General features: G+C 45.1%; 4 protein-coding genes across 5 annotated transcripts; 2 read left to right on the top strand and 2 right to left on the bottom strand.

Annotated features, from left to right (window-relative positions):
- Positions 1-4,588: 4,588 nt before the first annotated feature.
- On the bottom strand, positions 4,589-7,526 carry LOC120698408 (protein NETWORKED 2A-like). The gene is made up of 2 exons (XM_039981986.1): positions 7,367-7,526; positions 4,589-7,254 (listed from the first exon to the last, which is right to left on the bottom strand). The coding sequence occupies exons 1-2, from the start codon at positions 7,458-7,460 to the stop codon at positions 4,730-4,732; spliced, it is 2,619 nt and encodes an 872-aa protein (XP_039837920.1). The 5' UTR covers positions 7,461-7,526; the 3' UTR covers positions 4,589-4,729.
- Positions 7,527-14,277: 6,751 nt separating this feature from the next.
- LOC120698407 (histone H4) lies at positions 14,278-14,981 on the top strand. Its single transcript, XM_039981985.1, has one exon. The coding sequence runs from the start codon at positions 14,380-14,382 to the stop codon at positions 14,689-14,691; it is 312 nt and encodes a 103-aa protein (XP_039837919.1). The 5' UTR covers positions 14,278-14,379; the 3' UTR covers positions 14,692-14,981.
- A 1,058-nt stretch (positions 14,982-16,039) lies between these two features.
- LOC120698406 (uncharacterized protein At4g08330, chloroplastic-like) lies at positions 16,040-21,047 on the bottom strand. The gene is made up of 2 exons (XM_039981984.1): positions 20,822-21,047; positions 16,040-16,810 (listed from the first exon to the last, which is right to left on the bottom strand). The coding sequence occupies exons 1-2, from the start codon at positions 20,869-20,871 to the stop codon at positions 16,408-16,410; spliced, it is 453 nt and encodes a 150-aa protein (XP_039837918.1). The 5' UTR covers positions 20,872-21,047; the 3' UTR covers positions 16,040-16,407.
- Positions 21,048-24,188: 3,141 nt separating this feature from the next.
- Positions 24,189-26,412, top strand: LOC120698405 (CTD nuclear envelope phosphatase 1 homolog). 2 transcript variants are annotated; one of them, XM_039981983.1, is made up of 6 exons: positions 24,189-24,526; positions 24,786-24,914; positions 25,026-25,146; positions 25,233-25,314; positions 25,684-25,837; positions 25,924-26,412. In XM_039981983.1, the coding sequence occupies exons 1-6, from the start codon at positions 24,251-24,253 to the stop codon at positions 26,056-26,058; spliced, it is 897 nt and encodes a 298-aa protein (XP_039837917.1). In that variant the 5' UTR covers positions 24,189-24,250; the 3' UTR covers positions 26,059-26,412. The 2 variants fall into 2 exon arrangements, with proteins under 2 accessions (XP_039837917.1, XP_039837916.1); XM_039981982.1 differs by having other exon boundaries at positions 24,190-24,526; positions 24,786-25,146.
- Positions 26,413-26,416: the final 4 nt, after the last annotated feature.

The raw sequence follows: 26,416 nt of genomic DNA, 5'->3' as shown, positions 1-26,416 counted from the left end.
GACTTTGATTGAGTTCACAAGCATCTTGTTTTCCTCCCTTTCATAGGCGAGGTCCTTTTCAAGAGCCTTGAATTTTTCTCTCTCAAGTCTAAGCAATTCTTCTTGTGTTTCAAGAGTCTCATCCTCTTCATCTAGTTTCATAACTAATTTCATCATTTTAGTTGCGGCCCCTTTACCATATTTCTTGACTAGTTTAGCAACTTCTACTTCATTATCCAATTCATCATCCGATGTGTTTGGAGATGTTACCTTGGAGTTTTTAGCCATGAGGCACGTGATAGGAGCTTCATCTTCATCATCGGTGAGATCTTCAAACAAGCTTGGAGGATGTGGAGATGATGCCTTGAAAGCCATGGTTGCAACATCTTCTTTCTCGGACTCACTTTCTTGTTGTGAATCCCATTCTTGACCAAGATGAGCTTCTCCGGCTTGCTTCTTGTATCTTGATCTATCTCTCTTGGATGTGTTTTCTTTGGTGTCTTTGTTCTTCTTCTTCTCTTCCGGGCAATCGGCAATGAAATGCCCAACTTTGTTACACCCAAAACACGGCCTATTAGACTTTCTTCTTGGCTCATACTTCTTGTTCTTTCCAAAGTTTCTAAAGTTGCCTCTCTTCTATACTCTTGTGAAGTTCTTGATAAAGAAAGTCATTTGCTCATCATTAAGCTCTTCATCATCATCACTACTAGTGCCTTCAATTTTTGAGGATTGATTTGCCTTTTCTTTGCCTTTTGACTTAGCTTGAAGTGCCAACTCACTATTCTTGGCCGCTTGTTCTTGAAGCTCGGCTAGATCTTGATTAATCTTGACTCTCTTTAATTGATCATGGTGAGCCTCAATTCTTCCAAGGACATTCTCGGCGGTGAAGTGCTTGAATCCTCTTTCGGCTCTAATCAAGCTAGGTAGAGTAACATCCCTAGCCATATACACGGTCAAGAGCTTGTCCACAATCTCACGGTCACCCCACTTGTCACCACCAAGAGATTTGATTTGATTTGTGATTTTCTTCATGCGGTTGTACATCTCTTTCACACCTTCATCCTTCTTCATGGAGAACAAGCTCAATTCATCATCTAAAGTTTTGATTCTTGATTCTCGTACTTTCTTTGATCCTTGATGGTTCACTAGGAGAGTGTCCCAAGCATCTTTGGCGGTTGGTGCATCCTCTATCTTGTCAAACTCTTCGGGACTCACGGATGTGTGTAGGATGTTCAATGCTTGAAAATTCCGTTGTAGCACATATGCTTGAACCGGGGTTGGAGTTTCATCTTCATCCGGAATTTCACATCCAACTTCCACAACTTTCCAAAGATCCTTGTGAATTGCATTCATGTAACCGAACATCTTAGTCTTCCATTGATTATATCCGGTACCATCAAAGAAAGGTGGCTTGCCCATATGAATTGATGCATTGTGCTCACTAGGTAGAGAAAAAGTGTAATCATAAGCAACTCTTCGATAATCACCTTTACCTTTTAACTTTGATGAGCTGCCCTTGTTTGAAGAGCGTAAGGCTCTTCTCTTGGAATCGGTGTCGGAGTCATCACTAGAGTCAATGATAACTCGGGAACTAATCTTTTTCTTCCTTTGCTCCTTCTTCTTTTTCCTCCATGCCTTCCACTCCTCATAAGACATCTCATCATCGGATGTCTTTTCTTCACTTTCTACTCCACCATTCTTATTCTTTCCCTTCTTGTTGTTGTTGGATGGCTCTACATTCTTGTCTTTGTCTCTTTTATCACTAGGATCACCTTTTTCACCTTCATTAACCGGAATTTCTTGATTCTTTTCATCATCCGACATCTTGACCTCTCCAGACGGTTAAGCCCTTAGAATGGAGAGCCAAGCTCTGGTACCAATTGAAAGGATCTTAAGATGCCTAGAGGGGGGGTGAATAGGCAATCTGCAATTTAAAAACACTTAACAAAAGGGTCAGACACAGACTAGCCCGAATACTCCGGGTATATGCCCGGATACTCCGAGTTTAGTGGTCCGGAGTATCCGGAGCTATATACGGAGTCTCCGGGTTTGAACAACCTGAAACGAAACTGCAGGTATCTCTGTAAGAAAAGTAGATCGAGCTAGATAAAGAGTACCAGGGGTTCCTTAAGGTTGATATCCAACAAACGAAATTCACTAGAAACTCGTGAGTGAGTAGATCGAGCTCAAACCCTAGAAAAGAAGTCTCACAAGCAAATGACAACGAAATCAAGTAAACTAAGACAAAGGAGACAAGGATTTGTTTCCCGAAGTTCACACCCGAAGGTGCTACGTCTCCGTTGAGGAAGGATTCGAGAGACGGTGCTCAAGAACCCCTATGCTCCTCTCCCAAGGGCGAGATCACCTCTCAAGCCCAAGGTTACTTACTATGGATTCCTCGGCGAGGAATGAAGATTACAAACTTCTTGTGCAGCTCACAATCTCGGTTGAGCAATCACAAGCACGCCTAGCCGTCTAGGAGCACAAAGCTCCAAGAGTAACAAACTTGAATCCGCGAGCTTGACCAAAACCAAGTGCTCAAGAGATGGAAATGGGGCTCACTAGCACTAATCCTTGCTCTTGCTTGCTTCTCACTCAAATCTCTCAAGGGAATCACTAAAGAATGAAGAAGGGAGAGAGAAAGAGCTCTTTTTGGCTTAGGTTTGAGTTCTGTTCGTCCAAAGTGGCAAGAGAGGGGGCTGAAGGGGTATGGAGGGGGTATTTATAGTCTTCAGCCCAAAAATAGCCATTGGGCGAAAGGGTACCCGGAGACTCCGGGTATATGCCCGGAGACTCCGGGCAACCCTAGTTTTTTCAGACTTTGAACAGAGCCCGGACACTCCGGGTAACGGGGTCCGGAGAATCCGGCCCTATACTCGGAGTATCCGGGTATGGCAGGGAAAAACACTGGCTTTTGCTCCTTTGAATTGTTTTGTGGCTCACAAAAGTTTGTATAGGTTCTCTTGAGCACAAGATCAAAATCAAAACCCTTGAACCAAGTCCCTCTTGATAGTACGGCGTTCCTATACTCAAATTTCAAATTCAAAATCTAATTTCTTGAGTAAACTTGAACTCCGCTTTTTTATTTCCTTTTTGAGGGTCGTATATCGTTACTTGATTCACCTATACATGTTCACCACCTGCACACATGCTCAATTACACGATTAAATGCACATGTGTTTTGTCATTAACCACCAAAACCCACTTAGGGGCCTAGATCACTTTCAACATCAAGCAATCCTTACCCAGCGCATATATGAACATTGTTATATATACATTAAAAAAGGATAAGATTGAATTTTCCATAAGAGATGAATAAGAAGCTCATTCTCTTTTATTGAAGAAACTTAAGAGAATGATGTAGCACTTCTTAAAAAACTTGAGAACAGTTTTTCTCCTTTGAAAAAGAAAAGAACACACTAAAAATATGTGACTAGCTTTTGAGACTTATGCTCCACATGCAACCTATCTTTCCAACTACAGTATGGAATTTGCTTTTGGACTTGTCAATGAAGCCACTTACCAAGGGCAAAGACAGTAATTAGAGATGAGGTAGTAAAACAAATGTGTAATTCACATCTACTTGCAACATTTGGCTAGCAAACGTTAGGTGTGTGCACCTGGTGTTTTTAACTGGGTACTTTTCTTTTCTAACTTTTTTTCTTCTTATATTATATAGTTCTATAATGAAATGATATGCAGTTCTCTTGCATATTTGAGAAAAAAATGGCTAGCGAGAAAATCATAAAAAAAAATCGATGGAATAACTCTCCCAGTTGGATTGATAAGAGAAAAGTGCATAAAAATGATGTCACTCTGAACACAGAACAGAGGAAGGAACAGGAAGAGATTTGAGAAAGAGATGGGCACAAAAATGGGCAGGACAGGCTAGAAAAAGATATGATGCCACAATCTAATAAACTCAGAAGTTGAAGAACATGCACATGCTCAATTTCCTTTGGCTTGGGACCTTTTTTTTACCATTCTTTACTATTCATCTGATAAACTCAAGAATGAACAAAGCCGTTCCTCATAAAACAAACTATCATGGAATCGATAACACTAGGTATTCTGTGGATGGAACAGGAGTGCTCATATCTGATAACTGAGAGCTCATACGCAGTCTCCTAAAGAGTACTAAAATCTTCATGAAACATTATATTTTGTTTCTTCCTAAAGGCATTGATATGAGACATACCTGATCAAGTCCATCTAATGTAAGATATTGACAGCCTCCTTCCATCTTCTATGAAAACACTGGCTGCCAAATTATTGTGCGCACCAGCCGTTCTATTTTTTTTTCAAAAAAAAGGTTTAGGTTTTGCTCTAGAAGAAACAAAACAAAGTTTAATTTAATCAACTGTCCCTTCACTACACTACAACTAAAAGACTAAGTTTGCATGTAATGTTCTTTGGCAACATATTTATTAACGATCCCCAAAGTTTTAAATGACAACAGTTGAATTTGTCCTAGTAGGTCAACTACAAACCAGTTGGACCACCATTTTTGTAATTGGCACTTTTGCCAGTTGAAGATATTGAGAAACAGGGGCACCAGCCGAATTTCTTCCAGCACCTTGAGCATTTTAAACTATATCAAATTATACAGGGACACTTGCAAACCATATTTGATTTAAGAGATGAGGGTCTTTTACATTTAAGGCCTAAGAGAAACCACATTTATCACATATGAATTGTCATGTACATTGAGATCTCTTTAGCGAAAATGTCAAAAAAAAATTGACGATACTCATCTACGCCCAGCCTTTGAGCCACCATGATGCTTATGCACCGTAGGACCCATGCACGAAAAGAGTGATGGTCTCTTTGGCTTTGAGCCAAACAGAAAAGTTCTAAGGGGCACCCCGGCTTTTGTTGACAGGTTCCTGAAGTTTTGTTGGGCTTGGTGGCTTCTTGCTATTGATATCTCAAGGTTCTCTCTGAGCTTCAAGAGCACCCTTCCAACCTCCACTTGAAGGCCTCTTACATGGTCCAGCCCAGCTTCTAGTTCCTTAGCAACTTTGTTATTCTCTTGTTTCATATTAAGCACCTCTCCTTGGAATTTCGCAGCCTGGAATGCATTGAAGTGAACTTCATCACTTTTATCCAGGGTTGTGATCTTAGATATATCTTCTTGTATGGTACACAGTAATGAGAATCTGTTCTCTAACTCTCCTTTTAATAGGACATTCTTTTCCATCCAAACTTGAAGTTCTGTATTTAGATCCCGAAATTTCTTTTCTAGTACTGCTGACTCCAGCTTTGCTACCTGGTAACTAGTAGCATAGCCGTAAGTGCCCCCTTGTTCCTGTTCATCAACCAATTTGTGCATCTCATTTTTCAGCTTGTCAAAGGATGTTTGGAAATTCTGTATTTGATGATATGATGTGCTAAACCTCAACCAGAAGTCCAAGTTCTCCCCCAATACCCTGTCAATCTCTGTTCTAAATTTCTCCTCTGCAACCGAACAAGCTAGTGAGTCATCAGCTTGGCATTGCTTAATGTATTCCTCTATCTCAGCAATCTCTTTATCTTCTGTGGCAGGACTGGTGTTTATCTTGGATGTTTCTTCTAATTTCTCTATGCTCTCACTAATAGAAGTAGTCATCTTTTTCTGCAAAGAACTTAGCATGCGCCGAAGAGAGTGTATCTCCTCATCTTTTGTTACATTGGCACTCTTAAGTTCCTTCAGTTCTGACATTGCTTCAAGATGATACTCTTGATTTGTCTTTTCAATTTCTGAAAGCTTTTGCTCTGTATCTTTGTAACGCTGAAGTACAGATGCATAATCTTCTAACAGAATCGTCTCCTCACGTTCAGGTTCTTTTGGAACTAGCGGTTTCTGGTCTACAGCACCTTCTGAGATTTCATCATGCTTCTGAATTTCGCTAGTGCCATGTAAAGCACTAGATTGGCCATTTTTGATAGACAGACTTGCTAGTCCTGAGTCGTCTTCCAGAGAAGCCATGCTTTTGGAGTCTCGCAATGAATCCATGAAATCTTTAATTTCTGGCTCAGGAGCATGTAATGTTTCAACGAATTCAGTAAGTTCATGGGAGGCTTCAGTCATTTGTTTACAAATGTCCCATGTCCTATTTTGTACAGACTTCCAAATTTGGTGCACTTCTTGCAGTATTTCTTCAACTTTCTTCAACCTGTCAGACAAGTTACTGGAATCAACAACCAAAGTCGCTTTGTCTTGCTCCAAAGCATGCAGATGCTCGTGAAGGCCATCTATCTCTGTCCTCATTCTATCAATTTGAGCATTCTGTGAAGTACTAGCAAGTTCAAGGTTGACCACCTTCTCCACAAGTCGATCAACCTTATCTGCTAATTCTGCGATTGATAACTCCGGGTAGCGTTCAATTATTTCTTTGACATTTTGACATATTTCTTGGAGGTCAAGCCTACTCTCATTCAGAGCTGGATCACCAGCATCCTCTGAGGGCAGTGCATGGCTAAGTTCTGTGCCATCGTGATCATGGCCATCCAATTGAGCATGAGGCAGTCCACATTCATTCTTGAAGGTTTTTAGCTTTTCAATTGCCTCATTGGCTCGTCGAAACTCCACCTTTGCCTCTTCAGTTGATCTCTTTTGTTGGTCCTGCAAGTTCACCAATGTATCCTCACATGACATAATGGCTTGTGCAGCCATCAACGCCCGAGCTTCATTGTCTTCGATGGCCGCACCAGTGCTAAAAGCATTTTGCAAACTGCAGACTTCATCCTGCAACTCAGACACCCGTTTCTCAATGTCTAGATACTTGCCCAGCGCGCTGTCATAAGAGGTCTTCAAGAACTCTTTCTCAGTCTGTAACACCAGAATTTGTTTCTGCAGGTTGTCTATCTCCTCCTGCGCCTTCTCCTTGGTCATATTGGAGGTGACCCTCCTATGTGCTTGGGTCCCCCTCTTGGGGACTGGACTGGTGCCCCTGCTCATGCTCTGCGAGCCCATGGACAAGCCTTCTAGCGCAGGGAATTTGAAGTTGCTGAGATCAATCCCGCTGATTGCCTTCGGGAACCCCTCAACTTCCCCCTCTTGCATTGAGAACTGCACTTGGTCCGGGAACACGGTTGCAATGGTGTGGTTGGCCTTGTGCAGCTCACTGGATATCCGGTCATACCTGTCGGCAAGGGCCTGGTATGATCTGAAAATCTCCTCCACGTGATTGATGAGCTCCGGCCGGCTCCTGAAGTAGAGCTCCGCCTTCTTGCCGAACGAATCGGCGTCAGCCCCAATGAGCTTGAGCATGGCCTGTACCCTGTCCTCCATCTCTGCGCAGCAAATGAAAAGGTGCAATCACTGTACCATGTGCAACACGAACTCGTCATGCGGCGGTGGAGGTGCCGACCGGGGGATGGCTGACGAACAAATGGGGGTGCTTACCGCCGACGGTGGTTTCAAGCCACTTGGACTGGGTGGTGCGGATGTGCGACGCCCACCACCAGGAGTAGGCGTTATTCGCTGCGCGCTGCAGCATAGCCGGTCGGGTTCACGCCGCGGCGTGGCCGCCCGCTCCCCCCTCCTCCTCCCGCTACGCGCGCCGCCGGCCACTCGCCTTCACCGCCTACGTGGTGGGGCGGGTCGCCCCGCGCCGTGGACGTGGTGAAGGCGCGCCCGTCCAGCGAGGGGGTTCGTGGTGGCGTCGACGCCGAGCCGCGGGGGGACCCCGGGGTAGGGAAGAGGGGGAGGTGGGTCGGTGGCGGGGAGCGGCATGGCGAAATAGGGCGTGGACCGGGCGGTTTCCTTTCGTGCGGTTGCCGCGGCCGGAGCCGAGCTGGAGGTGGTTCGCGGGCGGGTGGCCCGGCGCGACGCGTGCGGCCGCGGTGGGCGCGGACGGCTGGGCGTGAGAGGCGGGCGGCGCGTGTCGCGAGGCGCCCGGGGTGTGATCAGCTGTGCTGCCGCATGACGCACGTGGCTGCATGCCGGCGCGAGGCGGGCGGGGCAGCACGGGCTGTTTAGTTGTAAAATCTTTCTCTCCAAACTTTACTATTCATCTATCACATCAAATCTTTTGCCTCATGTATGGAGTACTAAATGTAGGTAAATAAGAAAACTAATTGCATAGTTTTGATGTACGTTGCGAGACGAATCTTTTGAGACTAATTAGCCTATAGTAGGACAATATTTACCACAAACAAACGAAAAATACTACAATATACTACAATATTCGATGTGATTCTTTTACCATTTTTTGCGGATCTAAACACAGCCACGGTGGTGGACTGGTGGTGGCGGTGCGGGTAGGAATTCCTATCTATCTTTCACAAGATTTGACCATATATATATCTTTGTGTTTAAGATTAGTGCAACACTGTAGTTAGGATTGCATGAGGTGGACAAGTGGGCAACCCACGTGATGCATGCCAGGCGAGCGCGGCGCTTCTGCAAGCAAGCTGTAGCAGGGGGTCCACGTATCGCATGCAGGTGTAGACGGGATCGGAAACAAAACAAAGTCCAAACTTCAAACTACCTTTTCTCTGTAAGCATATGTCCAGTTTCAAATCCGTTTAAACTATAGTGCTTGTTAGAATTAATGCAAGAGAATAAGATCCAATACACTATTATCAATTTTTTGTTTCAGTGTTTAAACATTTTTAGAATGTCGTTTCAACAATTCTAATATACAATTTCAACATTTTTTACAAAAAAATGTTTAATTAGGTTTTTCAAAGTGTCAAATTAGTGTTTCAAAAATATTGGATTAGTTTACCAAAATGTTGGATATAGTATTACAAAGATTATGGTAAAAAAATAAAAATATACACCATATTAGTTTTCTCTATGGATCAATTCGTGAGCTCCTGCACTTGCTGATGAAATTCCTCATCAACTTGGAGAAATTTTGATATTTGACATCGAATACGCAAGTCTCATCTCTTTTGACATTAAATTCGCAGGTCTTTCAAAATATAACATTGAGCGTACGAATTTTTTCGAAACAGGAGATTTCAGCTCATTTCATAATTTCGCGAATTTTATTTATGTCTTTCCTTTTCTAGGCACATCAAGTTCCCATTTTACCCTCACTAAATCCTTTTGGGTCGATTGGATTGGATCCGTTCCCTTCTCTCTTCTCTCCCGTGCTCTCCTCTTCTCTCTCGCGTGTTCATCCCGCCCCGCTGCTCGGCGCCGCCCCCTGCAGGCTGCAGCCAGGCCGCCCGCCCGCCGCCAGAGCGGCCGCCGCAGGAGCTCCGGTGCCCGCCCGCTGCGGGAGCTCCGACGCCTCCTCCGCCGCAATCACCGAGACAGTGCACCCGCCACGAGTCCGGCTGTTCGCGCCCGCGCGTGCGTGCGGTGCGCCGCGCGCTCGCGGAGACGCTCAGGCTCGAGCGGGAGGCCCAGGCGCAGGCACCACCCCCGGTGATGAAGGCGTTCCGGAACGCCATGTTCTGCCTCCTCGTGCTCCCTGGAATCCCAGCCGCACGCCAGCTCCTCGCAGAGCTCCCTGGCCGCCGCCGGCAGGTCCTGATCCATGCGCGCCTCCAGCTCCCTCACCGATGTGGGTTCCTCGGCTGCCTCCTCCACCTCGCCACCGATGTGGGGACTACCCTGGTGTTCAGGACATGGAAAAAATCAGACAATCCAATCCACAATCCAATCTCCCTGGTGTGCAAGGCGACATGGCAGAGCAGATGTGGAGCACACAAACAGGAGTCTCCTCCTAGAGCCGCAGGACAAGGAGACGCCACTCATAGGGAAAAAGCTAATCAATCAAGAACCTAGATTTCCAAAACCACGTGAGCTCTGCTGTAGCAAACAGTGATCCCTGGTCATTCTTGCAGTCATCAAGGAGGAATCCCAGCCGCACGCCAGCTCCCCGCAGAGCTCCCTTGCCGCCGCCGGCAGGTCCTGGTCCATGCGCGCCTCCAGCTCCCTCACCATGGCAAAAGCTCCCGGCGGCCGGCCGTCGCCAAGCTCCATGGTGCACGTCCTGGCGGGCGGCGATGCTCCTGCAGCCTTGAAGCGGTGGTGGCTGGCGGCGCGCCCATTCCGGTTTGGAGCCGCGGCGGCCGGCGGCGCTCCAGTTTCGGCGTTAGGAGGCAACGGCCGAGAAGAACACGAGACGGGAGCAGGGTTTACTTTTCCGACGGTGATTTTCCGGACGTTCCCGGAAACGGAAAATTACCGATTTTTCGTTTTTTTTCTGGATTTTCCGATCGGAAAACGATTTGAAATTCAAATTTCGGTTTTCGATATTTTCCGACCGGATTTCGGTGTTTTCCGACCGGAAATTGTTGTTGGTGATCGGAAATTGTAAAATCAGTGAGGAAAAAATAAAATTTTTACAACACTTTGTCTAATTTTGCATATATAACAGTTCATAAAGCATAATAAATATTTCACACACCAAATATTAATAGCATTCACCTAAAACATGTATGTCCAATTGACCATACAAGACACACAATCTAAATCCAATATAATGCAATACCAAGTTCATTGTCCTAGTCATACAAGCCATAGGTTCATTGCAATAATACAATACCAAGTCCATTGTTCAAGTTATACAAGCTGATCATATATAGGACATGTTTTGCTAAATAAACCCAACATGTGTAATAGTCATGTGAGGAATATATTATTTTTACGGAATCTATGTGTGTTTAGTCATGTGAGGGATACTTATTAAGAGTTTACATTTCTATTTCATATACCGATCTATATGTGTTTAGTCATGTGAGGGATATATTGTTTTTACGGAATTTGAATGGATATTTCGTGTTTAAATTATATATACATGTGTAATAGTTTCTTTGCAATACCATATATACCAAAATATTTTTTTACATTGCTAAAACAATGTTTTCCGACCGGAAAGCACCGAAATCCGACCGGAAAGCAACGAAATCCGGTCGGAAAATCTGGTTTTCGTTTTTTATGAATTTTTTTGAATTTTTGAATTTTGAAAGCGAAAAATTCGAAATTTCGCCGGAATTTGTTTCTCGGACACAACCGGTAACGGTAAATTTTCCGGTAAACCGGATTTACCGTCCGAAATTTTTTTCTTTGGATGGGAGATGGAGATGATCCAATCGGTCTAAACTAGGGGCAAAACGGGTACTTTACGTGGCGGGTAAAACGAAAACAATAAAGAAATTTGCGAAATCGAAAAAAAGAGTCAATCCCTCATTTCGAAAGAATTCGCACGCTCGATGTCATATTTTAAAAAAATACGAATTAAGTACATATACTAAAGGGCCAAGATTTGGGGCCTCCTCATGAGTCGTGGCCCCACGCGGGGCCGAGCACTGTTCATGCGGGTCCCACATACTATTCACGTGGGACCCACGTGGGCCCCACGTACTATTCAGGCGGGGCTCACGTGGGGCCCACATACTATTCAGGCGGGACCCACGTGGGGCCCATGTACTATTCAGGCGGGCCCACGTGGGACCCACGTCCACATACTATTCAGGCGCGACCCACGTGGGGCCCACGATTCTATTAAGTTAGTCTCTTTATCTTAAAAAAATATTTTTCTTCCATTATTTGATAATACAAAATATATTTAACTACTTCCTACATACAAAAATAATAACTAAACTTTGTATACTACATTTACATGTGGTAGTTGTACTACTTCTTGGGTTTTGATTTCCCTCCGTAAATCCACAAAATATAATTAAAATGTTCATTCATTTCTAATTTTACTTTTTTTTCCTACTAAAGTAATTAAACTATACCTACTGACACAAAAAAATTCCTAAGGAAAAATTATTTGTACCTCTATACTACAATGCTTGAGATTGGCGTGCTCTCAAACACAAAACTACTATGCCGCTTTACTGTAATTTTTAGATCTAACTCAATACATCGATACGATGTTGCTTCGAACATAGTAACGGATAATATCTTTCTATTAATATTTTAGGTCCACGTTTTTTGTATAGACGCGCGTAGCGCGCCAACCTGACTAGTTTAATGTTAAAAGAGGTGAGGTCTACTTATTCGATGCTAAATATCGAAATTCCTCGTCAATTTGTGCATGCTTGGTGTCTCTGCGTTTCCACACCATAATAAGCTATCTGTTTCGGAGAGGGGCTCCTATAACTTCTGGAAGATATATAAGCTATCTGTTTATAAAACCCATTAAATCTAAATTAGCTTCAATATTTTGAAAAAATAGTTCAACATTTGAGAATAATACATTCAACATTTTTTACAGATCATTTTAACATCTAAAAAAATAGATTCAACAAATCAAAATCTAGATCAATATTTTTTTCAATCCATCTTCTCTGGCGCCGGCGGGGAGCAGGAGCGGCGGCGTGCGGCGCAGCAGCCGCAGTGAAGCAGTAACAGCGTAGCACAGCAAAGCAGTAGCACAGCAGCATGCGCGGCGGCGGCGGCAGCAGCAGCATGGCAGAGCAGCAGCAGCGCGCGGCGGCGGCGTGCGGCCCGGCAGCGGTGCTGCAGCGCGCAACAGCCGCAGCAGCGCACCGCTCGCTACGACAGGTTGGCGGCGCATGGTGAGAAAGGGGCAGGAGAAGGAAGAAGATAGGGTTGAGAAGATCCAATTGATGAGATAATTTGCACTAATCTCAAACACTGGAAGGTGGGGAAGAAAAAAATCTTCCGGAAGATATATAGGATTTCCGCCCGTTCGGCTCTTCCTTGTGGGCTGATTTCCTTCGGCCCAAGGTCCATTGGTGCGCGTGTTGTTTCTATTCTTTCCCATTTTCCTTTAGCCCACGAAACAAAACAATAAAGGAAAAAATCTTTTTTTACAACCTTCAACTATTGCGTTGGTTTGATTTTCAACGTTAATGTACAAAACCAGGAATCTTTCAACTTGCAACTATCAAAACCATTTGATTTTCACCCTTCTCCGGTTTCCAAGGCAAATTTTCCTTTTCTCTCTCTCTCTCCAACTTTAATAGCAAGGGAAAATAGTAAATGAGTCTAAAAAATATGAAATTTTTAGAAAAGTTGAGTAGGTGATAGAGAACCTATTTTAACTATTATTTTTAGTTGTAACTCAAAATATTTTGAATTGTGAATATTTGAATATGGGTGAAATTTAAAATTTATTGAATTTTTAGGGTATCAAAAAATTCTCCAAAATTTACCAAATTTGAAACCTAAGGCACATGGGGAGACGCCTACCTCTTTTTCTCTCTTAGCCCACGTAGATCATCAGTCGACTATGCACCACCCATAATACTTGCTGTTAGAGCAAGTCTAATGTTCACGCCTGCCTACGGGCGTCTGGCGCGTGAGGACAGTGAACCCCGCTGGCATTTAATGGATAGGAGAGAGCTCACTCAACCGTTGCGTTCCATTCCGTCTTCGCCAGCTGAGCGCAGGCGCATCGCGAGACGCCCGTCCTGCTCTCTCTCTCTCTTCCCGCATTGGTTTTCGCCGGCTTGTTGCCGATTGTTAGAATTGCTCTTAGTCTTACAATCGAGAAACTTGGATGCTCGATGAGCGACAACTATCTATGTTAGGAAGGCGAACCTCTTCCTTGAGTAACAAATCTGGTGTCGATATGACTCAACAAATACTTCAGTAAAATAGATTTTCTAAGTACTTGGTCGGAAATCTCAGCTCCAGCCTCCAAGCTAACTCGCTAAAATAGATTTTATAAATACTCAGTTGGAAAATCTAATAACCTTTGGAGATATTTGGTAAAAATGATGAATTTTCGCATGAACCCGAGTTAGCGCAATTAGCTACCTAATGTAGCGACATGCCATACGTCTTGCCTATAGTTTTTTTTCTAGTATCGAGACACCTCAAATTGACCAACTATGTATTTAGATATAGTATTTATTTAGGTGCATATCAAAGCTATGTATCCAAATTTTTACTAAAATAATCTACACTTTGGAATGGGAGAGTGCAATTTTGGTAAAGCTGGAATATCACATCAGATTTTTCGAAAAACTGTCAATCTGTCGTTGTAAGTTCGGGAAAAAATTAACTGGGATAATCTGTAGATTTATGAGAATTCTTTTTGGGACATTATGTTTATGAGATAATCTGTCCTCATTTTGCAACGCAGCAACGGCGCCAAATCCCAATTGCATTTCCACTTTCCAGCAACGAAGTCCAGTAGCCCACGCACGCAACGAAACCGCGACCCCAAAATTCAAGCCCGCGCGGCCGCGCCTCTTCGGACGAAATTTCAGACCCGCCCCCCGCCAACTCACCGATCCGCGCCTCTCGCCACGTCACGGATCCGCGGCATCCCTCCCGCCGCTCCATCCCACCCGTCCAACCCCTCCGCATCGAACGGCAGCGACCGCCTTCTTCCCCACCTCTCGCCTCAATTTAAACCCCTCCCCTTCCTCCCCCAATCCCCACTCCAATCCCCAATCTCAGCTTGAATCCCCCCACGCCCGCTCGAATCCACTCCTCCGGGGAATCCACCACCCGTCCGGTCGTCGGCAAGCATGTCTGGGCGCGGCAAGGGCGGCAAGGGGCTCGGCAAGGGCGGCGCGAAGCGCCACCGGAAGGTGCTGCGCGACAACATCCAGGGCATCACCAAGCCGGCGATCCGGCGGCTGGCGAGGAGGGGCGGCGTGAAGCGCATCTCCGGGCTCATCTACGAGGAGACCCGCGGCGTGCTCAAGATCTTCCTCGAGAACGTCATCCGCGACGCCGTCACCTACACCGAGCACGCCCGCCGCAAGACCGTCACCGCCATGGACGTCGTCTACGCGCTCAAGCGCCAGGGCCGTACCCTCTACGGCTTCGGCGGCTAGGCTGATGCGCTCCCCCCTTAGCTGTCTCCCTTCTGCAGCTTCGACGTTATCTGGGCGGTGCTCACAGGTCTTGCGGTCAAGAAAGTCTCAGACTCGCTTGTTTAGCTGATCTCTGGCTGTAGTAGGTTTATCTGAATCATGAGACAGTAATGAATTGATGTTACCTTCTGAAATTGGGAGCCAATCTTGTCGTGCTTACTTGTGATTTTTCTATGCAAATGGCCGGTGTTCTGTGCTGTGTATCTATTTGATGGATTCTTTTACAATCACAAGCTAAGCAGTTCTATTAACCTTGTGACGATTACAAAAGCAAACTGATTGTGCTGGTTCCTTTTTCTTGTGCCGTTGAATTATTCAGTGGAATTACTATGGAGTTTCGAAGCAACATGGCTCTGGTTTGTTTGACTGTTATGACTTGCCTAGTATGGTAGCAAATGGGGCTGTAAGTTCCTTTAGTTCAGTATTGGTAGACTAGAGAGGTGAATTTCACTTAAGATTTGTGTTGTGTCCTCTTTGAACAAGAATAGTACATCTTGTTTACATGCTAGTATTCAATGGCTTCCTTTTGAAGCTGGAATCCTAGCAAAATCATGTTCAGTTTCTGTGTGTACCAGTATCACAATGGTTTGGGTTTAAGATGTTGGAATTGGGTGCCTAAGGACAGACTCAAGCAAAAAGGAACATGAGTGGTGATGAACAGGATCAAGTTGATATTTATTATCTCCATGACCAAGTTGAATGATCCTATTGGGCAACTAAAGCTTTCAGAAAATGAATGAAATGAATATATCAAGGCCTGTTTAGTTCTTTACATGTAAACGCAAAAACGCTGTAAATGCATTATTTTACAACGGAATCTTGCTAATTTGAAGTACTAAATGAAGTCTATTTATAAAACTTTTTGTATGGATGGTCTGTAAATCGCGAGACGAATCTAATGAGCATACTTAATCCATGATTTGCAACAGGGATGCTACAGTAACCATTCGCTAATTATTGATTAAATATGGATTAATTAGCATCATTAGATTCGTCTCGCGATTTACAACCCATCTATGCAAAAAGTTTTGCAAATAGACTTCATTTAGTACTTCAAATGATCAAGATTCCTTTGCAATTTTTTTTTTTGCAAAATGAACTAAACAGACCCCAAGTCAAATAACATGCATTGTGATTAATCTGTTCATTGACGTAGCTTCTTAAGTGAAACCACCATATCCTTCAGATGGACAAAATTCAAAAGACTCATGACAATATTCATTGGATACGCTCTTCCTTTTAAATCTATAATTGCATGCCACGCCCATGTCAGACACAATAACATATGTACATCGAATGGAATATCTGATAGAAAAAGTCTCAAAATTCAGCAGATAACTTCAAGAACATAGTAAAAAATTGAAAATATACTGGAGGCAAGGCAAGTTACAGAAGAGACACAAAATCCCTATGATTTTACAGCAGTATTAACACAACCAAAATTCACTAGTCCTGTCAAGATGTACACTTTACACTGCTGCTATGCTGCAGAAGGGAAATGGAGGAGCTATAATAGAGTATGAGCAGGAAGATGACTGAAACAGAACAAAGATAGCAAATTCCTCTATAAAAAGGTCTTGACAATATTGAGCACTTTTTGGTTCGGCATTTAATCTGTTTGCAGTTGAGTAGACTTGAAAAGTCATACATGGCTGCAGTTCAGAATTCAGATTGCCATCACGCTGAGAAGAGAGCACTAGAGTCGTCGTCTGATGAGGGCTGTAGTGCATTGATCTTGATAACATATATCTTTCGAGTGGATGTGCTGCTGCCCTTGGAGCTCATGTCCAGATCGTCTGAGCCCTCGCACGAGGTGGAATCCTCATCTTCATAAGCACTACCAATATGACCACTGCACTTCCGGCATAGCAACCGCGTCCTGTTTCTGATGAAGCCCCATGAACGGCTTGAATGGAAGTATGGCATGCACCTCAACTCATCAGTTTGTGTAAAACGGCTCTCATCAATTGCAAAGAATGAGACAACACCTTTCCTGATCTGCTTGCCATACTTGGACCCGATGTTTGCTGTGTTCCGCGCAGTGGAGCTCAAGTTTAATGTATAGCCGCAGTATCCACAGCTGCCAGTAAGAAATAAATTCAAGATGCCACCAAAATGAGATACATGCTTTCACAACTGAAAGTCTGAAACTACCACACTACAATTCCCGAGAAATTTGCAAAAATGGGACCGCAAACATTGCACTTCGCAATTTTGCCATTGGCCCCACATTTCATCGATGGTCCCACCGTGTCATTCACTGGGAGTGGCAAATTCACGAGTGGTCAGTGTTTGCAGTTCTAATATTGTAATTTTTTCACAATGAGAAATTTACAAAAATGAGACCGCAAACATTGCCCTTTTGCAGTTTTGCCATTGGCCCCACATTTCATAGGCACAGATGGTCTCATCGTGTCATTCACTGGGAGTGGCAAATTCACGAGTGGTCAGTGTTTGCAGTCTTTTGCAAAAATGGGACCGCAAACATTGCCCTTTACAGTTTTGCCATTGGCCCCACATTTCATAGGCACAGATGGTCCCACCGTGTCATTCACTGGGAGTGGCAAATTCACGAGTGGTCAGTGTTTGCAGTCCTAATATTGCAATTACATTGCCCTTTGCAGTTTTGCCATTGGCCCCACATTTCATAGGCACAGATGGTCCCACCGTGTCATTATTTGCAAAAATGGGACCGCAAACATTGCCCTTTGCAGTTTTGCCATTGGCCCCCACATTTCATAGGCACAGATGGTCCCACCGTGTCATTCACTGGGAGTGGCAAATTCACGAGTGGTCATTGTTTGTAATCCTAATATTGTAATTTTTTCACAATGAGAAATTTGCAAAAATGGGAATGTCTAAATTATGCCCCATCATTTGTTTGTCTCTACTAAGTTTCAGGAGCCAATTTTCATGAGCCCAAATTCATTTCCACTCAGTGTCGCATTCACAAGTCATAATATACTGCAAAGCAAATAAACGGGTTCTAGTTCTCTCAGGACAAAGGTCATGATTGATATCTAAAACACCGAGTAGGTATTGGATTTCACCGTGGTTGATCGAATCCGTGTGCTCTTTAATATGATCAGTCTTCGTAATAAGGCCACTAGATTATTAAAAAAAAAGGCCACTAATTACAAGCAAGCAACACTAAATAAAACCAAAGGAGTAAACATCTACGGAGTAACTATCATCATCTGAACCGACCAACTCGATTCCCAGATTGAATCCCCAAGAACACCCAACAGGCCAACACAGATCAAATTTGCCAGACAAAAGCTACGCTTTGGAGGCAAAACACCAGCGGAGTGAAAAGGGGCCGTTTCCTATCCTAGAAAAAAAAAAGAAAGGAAAGGAACTAATCGAAGACAGACAGAGATCTCCAAAAACCATCATTCAAGCCTAGCGTTAGATTCTCGATCCAAGTAGCGCAGAGAGCAGTCGCGGCACTGTAACACCTGACTCGCGGACAGTCCGCTCGAAGCTGGCGGACAGTCCGCGAGGCATCGCCAGATATTTATCTGGACGGATGTGGGACCCGCTGGTCAGATCTCTCTTCCTCCTCATTTCGTCCTGAACCGAGCGACGCTAGACCGCTCGCCTCGACGTCGCCCTCTCCCCTCGATCTCCCTTCTCCGGCCATCCTAACTCGATTCCTTGCGTGAGTACCTTCCCTAGCCCCTCCTCCACTTTCCCAAACCTCCAGACCGGCTCCTCACGGCCGGAATCCTTCCCACCACCGCCGGACGCCATTGGAGGTGTTGAAGCTCAGTTCCACCGCCGATCCGCCTCTCCGGTCGCCCTCCACTCGAACCGACCGCGGGAATGGATTCGTGGTGAGTTTCTTATGCTTCACAGCCTTTTTTCCCCTTCCATGGCGTGTCGCCGGCGCCGGAGCACGGCCTCCGCCGTCGCCGCCGCCCTTGCTGCCGCCTAGGGCGAAGGTCAGGAATTAGTTATCGCGGACGGTCCGCCTGGGAGGCGCGGACGGTCCGCCGGTCAGGTTAGTTTTTGTCCAGAGACGATGTTGCCTCTGGTTGTTTTTGCAAGGTTGACTGCGGACAGTCCGCTATAGGGGAGCGGACGGTCCGCCATTGAGGCTCAAATTTGTTCCAGAGACGATGTCGTCTCTGGGGGGTTCGCAGGGGTGAACTGCGGACGGTCCGCCACTTGGGCGCGGACAGTCCGCAGTAGAGTCCAGAAAATTGTCCAGAGACGGTTTCGCCTCTGGTGGGTTGAGTACTTGAACTGCGGACGGTCCGCCAGGGGTGGCCGGACAGTCCGCAGGTAAAATGGGCAAAAGTTCCAGAGACGTTGTTGCCTCTGCTGGGTTGGTAGGATAGTGCGGCGGACAGTCCGCCACTCGGGCGCGGACAGTCTGCAGGGTATTTCAGTTAAAGTAAACTAGTTACATTCTTGGGCTGCACTCATTTGATTCATATGCATACGTGTAGCATCCGCATCTGAGGGAGCCGTCTTTGAGGTGATCGCGGCACCACAAGAGCAAACGACGCAAGCCCAAGAGGAGAGGTGTGAGCACCCGGCCCAAGGCCCGTCTGGCCCCAGTGTTGAGCAGCAGGCGCAAGGCAAGCCCCGGTGCACATCCTAGTATTTTAAATTATGACACCTATGTATGTTTCTACTACTTGTGCATTAAGTTCAGAAATTGTTTGGAACCCTAGTTGCATGATCCATAGGATTCCCTAAGTTATACTAGCATGTATAGGACGATAGACGTGCTAAGCTTAATGTTACCGGTAGAAGACGAGTGGTCTCCTGCACTCGCGAGATGTAGGATGTTAGGAGCCGAGTAATTTCCGGTTACTCGCGAGATACATGTTTATCTTTATATATTCAGTATGTGAGATTTGTTTCGGAATGAATATGGAAATGTGAGACCGGGCGGGGATGATGGATAGGTATGGCAGCAGGACAGGGTTCCTGGGTGTCTTAGCCCCGTCTGTGTCGATTAAGGACCGGTGGATGTGGCAGTGCTGATCGGGGATTGAACTGTACTAACCGCATGCCGGGAGTAGGAGGTAGTCGAAACCGGTAAGCCGAGTACTGCCTTGCTTCGAAAGTACAGGAACCCGCACCCAACTCCTGGGGCGAGTCGAGTAATCGCGGAGAATTGGGATGCATGTGTTTACTTTTGGTGGTCTCACGTTGAGCTCGGCTGACCATATGTCGTTGGGCTGGTTCCTGTAGTTCGAGGCGGGGAGGGGAATTGTTGGTATGTATAGTCCGACGGGGCAAATACGTGCCGTGTTGGTTAGGTCCAACTTGCAAGGTTAAATCGGATCGATTCGCCGTGTCTCGCGGTTATGAGGGCCTTGGTCTCTTTGTCACACCGTAGCAAAAATGTAGAATGTGAATTAGGTATGTTCATATAAAATATTGAGCTCATCAAATTATTTGCTTGCATCACCATGATTGCTATAGTAGGTCTTTGCAAATATTAGAAGAGAGCTAATTCATATAGAATCTGAAGCTAAAATAAGGAAAGTAAGGAATTACTTTAGTTGTCTGTTTTCTGCAAAAGAACTACCAGCCAAAAGCCTTGCATGTCTAGATATGTGGGCTAAGTTATACCCACTGGTCGGGTAAGCCTTGCTGAGTATTAGTATACTCAGGGTTTGTTGCCACAATATTTTCAGGGCACGCAGACGTAGACTTCTGTCCCTGCTGCGCCAAGTTCATCCGCCGGGATGCAGAGGGATGGGTGGTTGTGGAGCCGGACGTTTAGTTAGGGATCTCCCTAGGGCTCACTTTTGGTAGCTGTAGACCCCTTTCCTCTAGATGGACCAGGATTTCAGTATTGTAAAGTTTGTGAAATATGTATTTATTCAAACTCGGTTTGTAAAACTTAGGGTCAAGTTCTATGTATGTTTGTTGTATATTCAATTATGTGTCGTGCTTGTACCATCTGCGCCCACCTTCGCGTGGGACTATCGGTGATGTTTCGATCGGGACGTGGGTTGCGAAAGGATCGCCAAATTAAACCATTAAGCTAATGAGCCTGATGTGTTCAAATAACGGCCATTACGCTTAATTAGAGTTTTAATTTGGCGGTTCCGTCACAGGCAGGAACCTGTAGGCGACGTCCCTGACGGAGGAATAGCTGTCGAGCGCCCTCACCATGCTCGCCGTCTCCGCCTCGGCTTCCGCTTGCCGAGCGCGAGGAGGCGTCTGATTTGGGATGCCGAGCCGCCAACGGTCAGGGCTCAAGGCGGGGTTGGGCGTCCGCGGGCGCCGCGCTAGCTCGGCGGCTTTTCCTTCCGCCGCGCAGCGGGGGAGGAAAAAAAGAAAAGAAAAGAAAAGGAGAAGGCAAGGCGGACGCCTGACGAGCTGCTGCCTCAACAATCAGGCGGGGCGGGGGCCTCGCTGTCGCTGGTCTTGTGTCCTGTGCTGACCATCGCGGCGGTGCCGTGATTTGTGCGCCGTACGTGATCGCGATCGACCGCGATGGCGACTCGTTCGCGGTACGTGTTCGTGAACGGGGCAATAGGGCCGCGGCCGTGCTCGTTCGTTCAATCGTTCCTGGGTCCTGAAAACTGAAACGAACAGAATATCTGCACGCCGGACACGTGTGGTGGAACCATAGATGCGTTGGATTAATCGTTGAGCTCGGGCCTCGGGGTGCACCTAGATGAAGTGGACGGCAAATGGCCCCACTTGATGGTTAGTTCGTGTAACGTAGGTGACGACGATCAATACATTTTCTCCACCTTTTTTAGTTAGTTCCTAACTCGTGCGATTCTTTAATGATACTAATTCTCTGTTTAGCTGTTTTAGTTTCAAAAGTACGATCGTAGTTCGGTGACGGCGGTGCTACACTTCCGGGAGCAGTGGCGTTGGAGGAGCTGCTCCGTCAGAGAATAATGGTCTTCTCCGACGACGATGGTGGTCTTGGCGTCGTCCTCGGAGGTCTTTTGCTGAGGTCTGTGCACCTCTCCTCTACCGGCGATTTGGTGCGGTTTCTGTCAGCCAATTTAGGTCGTTCGTTCAGGGATCCGCTGGATCTGCTTCGGCTGCTTTTCCTTCCGCTATTTGGGGCTATCGGCGCTTCTGTGCCTGCTGCTGCTGCCAATGTGGCGGAGTGGATTTTGTTTCTGGTCTATCTGTTAGCACTGGCGATGGGGATAGATCTTGGTTGCTCCCCCGGGGGCTTTGGTTTCCGCGCTGATGATTTCTTCGCTAGCGGTGGATTATCTGCTAGGCTACTGCTTCTTAGCCGAGGTGATGGTGGCAGCTCCTTCTCCTGCAAGTCTGCAGTGATGAGGGTTTAACTTACCAACCGGTCCGGCCAAACCGGCGGAGTCCGGTTCCGATATACCGGTCCGGTTTGGCCGGAAACCGGTCGGAACCGGTCAAATTCAAATTTGAATTCAAAAGCCGCCGTGCAATCGGTTCGGACCGGCTTACCGGTCGGTTGGACCGGTTTACCGGCCGGTTTGACTGGTAACCGGTCGGTTTGACTGGTAACCGGCCATATTCAAATTTTTTTCCTTTTTATTTAAATTCAAATGCCCGCAAAGTATACTAAATAAATATTTGTATAACATATTTTAGCCTAAATGAACCCTCCAACCCTCTTTTGTACTACTTTTACATTGTATATGTATACTTTTATATGCACGTTTTTTTGTTTAACTTCAAATCCCCGCAAACTATACTAAATGAACGAATTTTTGAGAAAATTTGACACCATTAGATTCGTCGCACCTTGAAGTATTTTTAGGATTTTTTTGGGATTTTTTCATTTTTTTTGAATTCAAATTTGAATTTTGAATTTGGCCCGGTTTAGTACCGGTCCAAACTGGACCGGTTCCCACCAGTTTGGTGAACCCTGGCAGTGATGAGCTTGGAGATTACTCCTCTTCTTCCTCTGTTGGTGAGACTGCTGAGGTTGTTCAACGCTTTACATCCACCTTGGATGGTCTGAGGGGGTGGCTCATGCAGCTTAACCAAGGCTTGGAGTCTGCTGATGGAGGATCTAGAGGTGTAGGCGTCGATCAACCGAGCGATGAAAGGAAGAAGATGAACATGATTTCTAGAGACTTCCTTTTAATTTTCTGTTTCTTTCGGGTCCTGGTTGTAAAAGAGGATGTACTGTGCTTCACATTAATATATCTTCCCTTATGGCAAAAAAAAAAGTTTCAAACGTACCATCTCGTTACTTTATTATACTAGTATAACGCAAGTACGCAACAAGTCTTTTTTAACCCTAGCTTACAATAGCGCAGGAGATCCCTCATAGGTATCGAATGCTGTTGAGCCCCGTTCACTTGGTTCACATATTTACTTTCGAAAAGTCCTCTTTTACCGTAGAGTCCTGCAAGTGTACATGATCTTTTCAGAAACTAGAACTATAAATTAACTAGAGCTAATGGGATGATAAAAAAATATTATTTGCATTTTTTTAAAGAAATGCATTGTTTTGTTGTATTTTAAGATTTCCTCTTAATTAAATACGTGTTCAGATGCGTTCCAAAAAATTAATATATATGGTTACGTACACTCGTTCAGAGTAGACATCCTTGTGAACATGCAGGGCAATCACTCATCCTAGATAGACGACAAACCTACGTTGTTAGTGATATATTATATGCAAATCAACTTCTCTGTATAAACTATGCAAACTCCAATTTGGACTATCGGATCAACATTCAGAGAGGCGGGGGAGTGGGAGGGAGAATTTATAAAATTGTGATTATCCAATCCAAGGGCCAGGGGCGAAGCCAGAGATTACGGCCACCGGGTCATCATCAATTTTTAGCAGGGTCATCAACACAACAAACAGTAATGAATAGCATTTTTACATTGGATTGTCAGAATTTCGTCGGTGTCGGCGGACCCCAACAGTTAAGCATAGCTCCGCCACTGCCAAGGGCGGACAGTTAATTGTAAAATTACCCAATCTCTTCATACCTCTTGGATGTTGATCCGGTTACCCAGATTGAAGTTTGCACGGTTTGAATGAAAAGATTAGTTTGCACCTGATATGTTTTCAAATATTGTATCAGTATAAAAATCCAATTCTTTCGAGACGGCTCATTGTCCAATGGTGTCCATCGTTTAGATAAGACCATTGGTGGCAGTATTTACATAGATAATGGAGTTGTTAATCCTTAGAAGAGGTGTATATTGCTTATAAGAGATCAACTGTGCCGCTTCAAATAAAACACATCAACCGTAGTGTTAATTCGTAACATTTTTTTTCAGATCAAACTATTCCTTCGCTAATTCTTTCTGCTTTAATTCGTGTCCGATAAGTAGCTATTTTTTTATAACGGTGTCATTTTTTTTTAAATTTACTGCCCTGTAAAACGGCTCCAACTCTGGACGGCGGCGGTATTTTGTCGGCTTAACTCGGCTGTCACAGATTTCACCGTTCCGTTTCCGACTGGGGAAGCGGCCCCACACAAAGGAAATACGGAGCACTGAGCTGGCGACCTCTCCATTATTGCTTCCTCCCCGTTCCGTCCTCCCGGCTAGTCTCCGCTCCGCCTCCAGAAAGATGTCGGCGGCGACGGAGGTGGCGCCGGTTCAGCAGCGGGGCCATGCGACGGCGGCGGTTTGGCGGGCGGTGTCGGGGTGGCTCGGTCTGCTCTTCCAGATCCTGCTCCGGATCGTCCGCGGCACGCCCTCCTCCTGGGCGCAGCTGCTCTCCTTCGTCGGCCTCCGCCACCCGCTCCTCCCAGTCGCCGCCCAGGCGCAACCTGAGGTGGCCTTCGTGCAGCTCCCCTCCGAGGCCCCCGCTGACACCTCGCCTCCGCCGCTCAGGCGGCTCACGGTACGGGACCTCCATGCTTTTGCCTGCTAGGCGCGCGAAATGATGTTGACTTCGAAAAGTTGTGATCATTACTCACACAGCGCTTCAGCAAGTTCAATTTCGAGATTTGGTGTGTGTTATGATTTTTTTGGAAAGGCTCCAGACTAGCTGGTTGGTACTAACATGATTCTAGACTATAATTTTCGATAGTTTGTTAGCTGTTTGCCTGTTATAATTAGCTGCTTGAATGAATTTCCAATGATACCCGCATAATCTTCAGGTGGTGCTTGACTTGGATGAAACTCTAGTTTGTGCTTATGAATCATCTAGCCTTCCTGCGACTCTGCGCACCCAGGCTGTTGAAGCAAGATTGCATTGCTTTGACATGGAATGCGCGTCGCCTGAAAAGGCAAGTATAATGCAGTGTCATTTGTGCCTTCAAGCCTTCTGCTTATCTATTGGTGTTTTCAGTATAATTCTTAGAAGGGACTTACATGAAGTTATGCTTCATGGTTTGCAGGATGCTGAAGGAAGGCAGAGGGTAAATCGTGTAACTGTCTTCGAACGTCCTGGTTTGCATGAGTTTTTGCAGCGAACTAGCGAATTTGCTGACCTTGTTCTCTTTACAGCTGGTTTGGAAGGTTTGATCTTCTCAACTATTTATATCTTTTGACAACATGAGCAAAGTTGATTCCAACTCACGCCACTGATCTGTGCTCTTACCCAGGCTATGCAAAGCCTCTAGTTGACAGGATAGATGCTCACAACAGATTCATTCGCCGTCTGTATCGTCCATCTACTGTTACTACGTAAGTTATCATTGCCATTTCCATAAGCTATTAGTGATGGGTTGTTCTGTTTTTGTGGTTTCTTACTCATAAAATAGTAAAATGTGGCCTCAACTGCATTCAATTGGAGGGTAAGTTTCTTTTGGTTTGCTGCTGACTTCACTACCTTATGTAGCCATGTTCTTGTTTATAGCCACTTCATGTGAACCACTAATCTAATCTGGCTTTACTGGTGCTTCCATTATTTGTCATGTTATGATGATGGTAGTTTGCTTGTGTACTCTTGGCTTTTGTACCAGTCTGATTGGACAAAGTACATTTTCAGTTAGTTTTAGTCCTTTGTTGCATTAACTGGTTCAGTCTTCTGATTCTGTCTGTTTACAATTTCAGGGAATACAGAGAGCATGTTAAAGATCTTTCTTGTTTATCCAAAGATTTCCGGAGAATTGTCCTTGTTGATAACAATCCATACAGTTTCTTATTGCAGCCATTGAATGGAATACCTTGTATTACATTTTCAGCTGGACAACCTGTTGATGATCAGGTTTGCTGACTAGTTACATCAATAATATTTGGCTCTACACTTGAATTTCTAATGTTACTGATCATTGGCATGTTCTGAAATTTTAGCTTATGGGAACAATATTCCCGCTTCTCAAGCACCTTTCTCTGCAAAAAGATGTTAGGCCTGCATTATATGAAACGTTTCACATGCCAGAGTGGTTCCAAGGACAAGGAATCCCACAAATTGAACAGGCAGTTTAGGAATTCTGAGTGACACAAATTGGATTATTGGAAGGCTCAAGACAGCCGAGCAACTTATGAGAATGCTTGGACAATCTGTATAGATGCATGAAGAATCTGTTCAATGAGACCTAGGAAAGAGATAAAATTGAATTGTAATTTAGCACAATTATAGACCTTTATTGGTGATGTGATTAATTTATCCTTGCATAGCACTTCTTTCTGTTTTTGTCAGTGACAATTCGATGATCTAACAAACAGTCCACGGACCTGAGGCAGATGGTCTTGTAAGGTCGTAACACAAGGAATACACCAATGTTGTACAAGCATATAGATATGTGGAGGGGAGAATGTCTGTTTTTGAACGGTTTGTCATCTT

Source organism: Panicum virgatum, chromosome 3K (genome assembly GCF_016808335.1).
Source record: "Panicum virgatum strain AP13 chromosome 3K, P.virgatum_v5, whole genome shotgun sequence".
Taxonomy (NCBI): domain Eukaryota; kingdom Viridiplantae; phylum Streptophyta; class Magnoliopsida; order Poales; family Poaceae; genus Panicum; species Panicum virgatum.
This window is presented reverse-complemented; position numbering and strand designations above follow the sequence as displayed.

What these genes read in the sequence shown, in the direction of transcription:
- LOC120698408 (XM_039981986.1), bottom strand. Translation starts at nt 7,460, where the DNA reads ATGCTGCAGCGCGCAGCGAATAACGCCTACTCCTGGTGGTGGGCGTCG. An exon ending in GCTTGAAACCACCGTCGGCG is followed by an intron (nt 7,255 to 7,366) that starts GTAAGCACCCCC and finishes TTTGCTGCGCAG; the next exon opens with AGATGGAGGACAGGGTACAG.
- LOC120698407 (XM_039981985.1), top strand. Translation starts at nt 14,380, where the DNA reads ATGTCTGGGCGCGGCAAGGGCGGCAAGGGGCTCGGCAAGGGCGGCGCG.
- LOC120698406 (XM_039981984.1), bottom strand. Translation starts at nt 20,871, where the DNA reads ATGGTGAGGGCGCTCGACAGCTATTCCTCCGTCAGGGACGTCGCCTAC. An exon ending in GTCAGGGACGTCGCCTACAG is followed by an intron (nt 16,811 to 20,821) that starts GTTCCTGCCTGT and finishes TCTTACTGGCAG; the next exon opens with CTGTGGATACTGCGGCTATA.
- LOC120698405 (XM_039981982.1), top strand. Translation starts at nt 24,251, where the DNA reads ATGTCGGCGGCGACGGAGGTGGCGCCGGTTCAGCAGCGGGGCCATGCG. An exon ending in CGCCGCTCAGGCGGCTCACG is followed by an intron (nt 24,527 to 24,785) that starts GTACGGGACCTC and finishes CATAATCTTCAG; the next exon opens with GTGGTGCTTGACTTGGATGA. An exon ending in CGTCCATCTACTGTTACTAC is followed by an intron (nt 25,315 to 25,683) that starts GTAAGTTATCAT and finishes TTACAATTTCAG; the next exon opens with GGAATACAGAGAGCATGTTA.